Source organism: Triticum aestivum, chromosome 5B (genome assembly GCF_018294505.1).
Source record: "Triticum aestivum cultivar Chinese Spring chromosome 5B, IWGSC CS RefSeq v2.1, whole genome shotgun sequence".
In the NCBI taxonomy this organism is placed as follows: Eukaryota; Viridiplantae; Streptophyta; class Magnoliopsida; order Poales; family Poaceae; genus Triticum; species Triticum aestivum.
The window spans coordinates 516,362,341-516,366,817 of NC_057807.1; the positions used below are offsets into that span (position 1 = coordinate 516,362,341).

General features: G+C 51.2%; 2 protein-coding genes across 2 annotated transcripts; one reads left to right on the forward strand and one right to left on the reverse strand.

The window, feature by feature from the left end:
* Positions 1 to 902: 902 nt before the first annotated feature.
* LOC123112873 (defensin-like protein 1) lies at positions 903 to 1,559 on the reverse strand. Its single transcript, XM_044533971.1, has 2 exons — positions 1,415 to 1,559; positions 903 to 1,295 (listed from the first exon to the last, which is right to left on the reverse strand). The coding sequence occupies exons 1-2, from the start codon at positions 1,473 to 1,475 to the stop codon at positions 1,123 to 1,125; spliced, it is 234 nt and encodes a 77-aa protein (XP_044389906.1). The 5' UTR covers positions 1,476 to 1,559; the 3' UTR covers positions 903 to 1,122.
* A 1,274-nt stretch (positions 1,560 to 2,833) lies between these two features.
* On the forward strand, positions 2,834 to 3,565 carry LOC123112874 (uncharacterized). The gene is made up of 2 exons (XM_044533972.1): positions 2,834 to 3,074; positions 3,172 to 3,565. Exons 1-2 carry the CDS (start codon positions 2,849 to 2,851, stop codon positions 3,348 to 3,350), a joined length of 405 nt encoding a protein of 134 aa, XP_044389907.1. The 5' UTR covers positions 2,834 to 2,848; the 3' UTR covers positions 3,351 to 3,565.
* The last annotated feature ends 912 nt before the right edge of the window (positions 3,566 to 4,477 follow it).

Here is a 4,477-nt window from a genome sequence, read left to right on the forward strand (position 1 = left end):
CTCACTAAGTCATATATTTAAGTCTTCCCTGCACTAAGTATATTCTCTCAACTGTAAAATGTTTTATTGTCCTCACTAAACTATATATTTAAGTCTTCTCTTCACTGAGAGATGCATTCTCTTTCAAAATGTCTATTTTATTGTCCTCAGTAAGCCATACATTTAAGTCTTCTCTTCACTAAGCAATTCATTTAGTCTGCCACATAAGCAAGTATAATAATTTTTATTAATCTATGAATAACACGCTGCCACATCATACATGCATGTTACATCATACATGCATGTCAGCCATCCTTCCTATTTTTGTTTGAAATGATATTTTTAACTGTAAATTTTTCCTATTTTAGATATTTCTTTTTATTTATTCAAGCTTCTATTTTCTTTTCAATTGATTTAGTTATGTTTAATGACTATTTATGTATTTTTAAACAGCAATTTATTCAAGCTTCTATTTTCTTTCCAATAGATTTAGTTATTTTAGCGACTATATATGTATTTTTAAACAGTGATAAGCAACGCGCTGGGCTTCATCTAGTTATCGTATTAGCTTGGTTTATTTCAGGCTTTGTTATGAGGTCTCGTATACCTAAGAATGACTTCGCTCATGTGTATAATACGTCCGTCGAATACAAGGTGTCTACAACTCAAAAAATAATAATACGAGGTGTCTAATAGGGACTTCGAAGTGTGTCTGTAAAATTCTTTTTGAAGCTCACATGCGTGCGTACGTTTTGTGAGCGTTTTCTTCTGCGTTTATCGAAGAACATCCCACTAGGTGGTATCCAACATGGTAGCCTGTCAGGGGGAGCTCTCGATGAACCTTGCCACAAGCATAATCTGAACGGAAACACCGAGAGACGACTGGACAAACGACAGTGCAAACTTAACAGTGACACGGAACGGAACGTGAACCGTACGTTTTATTCTTATTATTATACCTTAGCCCGCCCATGCATGCATCGATCGAGATGCAGCAGCTGGCTGGCTAGTGATGACACGGACATACATACGACATACGTACGTAGAAAGGGGCACACACATTCAAGTAGGTACACAGACGTATGGTTCCATGGGCTAGCTAGCTGACGTACGGCGAAGGCCAGCTAGCCGTAGCACATATGATCAGCACTGCCTGATGCACTTGCACCGGCGGAAGGGCCCGTCGCAGTTGCCGCCGCCCCAGCCTTCTTGCTGGCAGACTTGCGCGCAGTTCTTATTGGACATGCACGGCCCCTTGAACCCGGCGCTGCGCCGCCGGCAGATCTTCGCCTCCGCCCCCGGCACCGCCGCCTCCTCTGCATCCATTCATGTTCGCCACACGTCAACATGCATGTATAATGACATAACATATGTGCGTACTATCCAACTGAATATCTGATGAAAATGTCGACGGAGCAAAATAATACACACTTACGTGCGATGAGGAGGAGAAGCAGGACCAAAACCACCTGCGTCGCCACCTTCTTGGTCCACATTGTGAACGGCCGGGCTGGGAGCGACCTAAACTCTGCTTGCGCTACGTACTGGCTTTGCTACTGGTGGAGTTGTGTGATGTGGGTGGCTATACGCTCATCGGTGATAGCATTATATAACATGAGCTCGGAGCCGGTCGGGTCCGTTGTGCATGGACTCGAAGCAGCATGCGCATCGTGGCGTGGGGGCGCGCAATGACTGGCCGCGTGGCGTGCCGCATGATGGATCGCGTTCACGTGGCGGGCTCGGTGCATGCGGCGCCCACGTATTTTCCCACGATGCGGTGGTCGCTTTTGGCTGCAGCGGTGCATGCATGCCAGATTGCCAGGGCACGATAGAGCGCGCAGGGTAGTCGGCACGTATGTAGGTACCCACGACACGATGGTCGCTTTTGGCTGCAGCGGTGCATGCATGCAAGATTGCCAGGGCACCGGAGAGCGCGCAGGGTGGTCGGCAGGCAGTAGGTTCCCACGAGACAATGGTCGCTTTTGGCTGCACCGGTGCATGCATGCCAGGGCACGGGAGAGCGCGCAGGGTAGTCGGCACGTAGGTAGGTACCCACGAGACGGTGGTCGCGGGGTAGTCGGCGGGTAGAGCTCGATTGCCAGAGGGAGCGCGCAGGGTAGTCGGCGGGTAGAGCCAGATTTCCAGGGCACGAGAGAGCGCGCAGGTTAGTCGGCGGGTAGTTAGGACCGCCGAGGTAGTAGATCGGCGGGCTGTCTTGGGTTCGTGGCTCCTCCACAGGCGGCGTGGGCTTGCATGCAGGACAGCGCGCGGCGAGCTCTGCCCTACCGCCCACCGGTGCGACCACGGATCGGTCGGCCGATGCATCACGGTGGGGGTCAAGGGCAGGCAGTCGTGTAGACGATGGAAGATCGTCTCGGCCTCTCGGGCCAGTATCTCAGTCAAATGGCTTGCGTTTTTCATGTAAAAACACATGTAATTTCGTTCACTGCTTTACCTTATTATCAGATTTTGAAGAGACTGCTTTTGCCGGAGATTATTAGGGAATTGGAGGAATACGCATGCATGGCTCATGCCAAGTTTTTGTCTGGCTTGTAATGCGGGATAGGTGTTGGGACTTGAACGGCGAGCGGCGCAGCCTTGCGAGACCTCCACGCTGAATCCTTTTTGCGACCAGGCATGAACTCGAGAGTTTTGAGATCATTGATCGTCTCCTAGTCCAGCGCCCCTTCGTCACCAGCAGGGAAGTTTGGTTCGAATTCTTTCAAACCAGAGTCCAGAGGTGCGACTCCTCTCACCCCCAGCATCCAGACGCACGCTGAGTTGGAAAAAGGAGCTCAACCACACGGCCTTCCAGCCCGACGGGTGGCACGCTACATGCAGCCCGCCTGCCACGAATACACCTGCATGCATGCACGGCAGCCCGCTCCTCCGGCCCAAACTCCCTATAAGTAGAGAGCCTCTCTTCCTGGTAACAACAAACACGGTCGCCTGGATCAGAAGCCCTAGCTTGTTCCACCTAAAGAGAACCAACGGCTTTGCTCCATCCACCCACCTACCCCCACAGAAGCAAATGGAGTTCAAGCCGAAGGCGACCGTGTGCGCGGTGATGCTGGTGCTGCTCCTGCTTTCCTCATGTGCGTAAGCCTGAGCGGCCGCTCGCAGACTTATTAATTTGCTGCTGCTTATGGTTATGGACTAACGCTTGTGGCCGGCCGGGACATTTTTTTTCAGACGACAGCGGCGGCGTCGGCGTGGCGGAGGCGCGCATTTGCACGGGGAAGAGCCAGCACCACTCGTTCCCGTGCATCTCGGACAAGAGCTGCACCAAGACGTGCCTCAGCGAGCACGGCGCAAAATGGACGGCCGGCTACTGCAAATTCAGGCGCTGCACCTGCCAGAGGGAGTGCTAGGGCAGACGCTCCGCGCGGCGAGCTCCACCACCCCCGCCCGTCCATGGCGCCGCCAGTCACCTATGTATCTTAACTACCATGTACCCACTCGCCGCCTCTGTCGGGTGATGTAATAAAACGTGGCGCGCACCCGCCGGCGCGTCACCGGTGTACGTAGCATGATGCATGCCACGCGTTGCTTCCAGTGATAAAATCAATGGATTACTCGTACGATCTCTTGCGTGCTCGGTAGCATGGAAAAATATCTCCACGAAATTTCTCGAAATGGTTCTCGCTGAACGTTGACGTCTGAGATGAAGGCGGCCAGAGCTAGCGGCACCCTTGGAGGCTTGGCCTCCTCCCCTGCTCTCATTTCAGTCATTTGTTCTGCACTCACAGAATATTACGTCAATTAACAACTCAAACTAAAATATTAACCACTCAACCAAAATATTCCATCCACCTTCAGGGTTAGACCCCGAAATTACATTACAAAAACAGTATAAAGCAGATACCTACGACTACGAGCCTTCACAGCGTTTTGAGTCCCTCTGCCATCGGATCGCTCTAACCTTCACAACATTTTGAGCCTCTCAGCCGTCGGATCGCTCTAACGGACGATGTAGATCGTCCCCAGGTCAGGCGTTGCAAGCACCATCTCGCGGGCCGTTGCTCCGCACAGCGAGCTCCTGAAACGCCCAGCCCAGGCCGTGCTCCGGTTTAACGGCCCGCGAGCTCCTGAAACGCCCAGCCCAGGCCGTGCTCCGGTTTCTGCCTCGGAGAAAAAAGAACAATCCTACATCTATGCAAGTGTTTTGTTTTTTCGGAAGAAAAAAGTCCAAAATAAACCTTGAACTTGTAAATCAAAGCTAAATCGAACCCTGAATCCCGGTTTATATTAAACCTTGTGCATTTTTTCGAAGAGATTGTCGACATGGCAGCTGGTCGAACCGGGATAGCTGGCGACTGGGCCGGCCCACCAAACGTTAACATGTTTTTCTTTTGACTGAAAAATACCAAAAAAAAAATACTAGTGGGAAAACGAACTTGAGATCGGCGCTGCTAAACTCACGACATAACCACTCCACCCGATTACCGTTAGTGACAATTGAAAGGAGCGAAAATATTTAACCAGAGTAATTAGCATC

What these genes read in the sequence shown, in the direction of transcription:
- LOC123112873 (XM_044533971.1), bottom strand. Translation starts at nt 1,475, where the DNA reads ATGTGGACCAAGAAGGTGGCGACGCAGGTGGTTTTGGTCCTGCTTCTC. An exon ending in GCTTCTCCTCCTCATCGCAC is followed by an intron (nt 1,296 to 1,414) that starts GTAAGTGTGTAT and finishes GAATGGATGCAG; the next exon opens with AGGAGGCGGCGGTGCCGGGG.
- LOC123112874 (XM_044533972.1), top strand. Translation starts at nt 2,849, where the DNA reads ATGCACGGCAGCCCGCTCCTCCGGCCCAAACTCCCTATAAGTAGAGAG. An exon ending in GCTGCTCCTGCTTTCCTCAT is followed by an intron (nt 3,075 to 3,171) that starts GTGCGTAAGCCT and finishes ATTTTTTTTCAG; the next exon opens with ACGACAGCGGCGGCGTCGGC.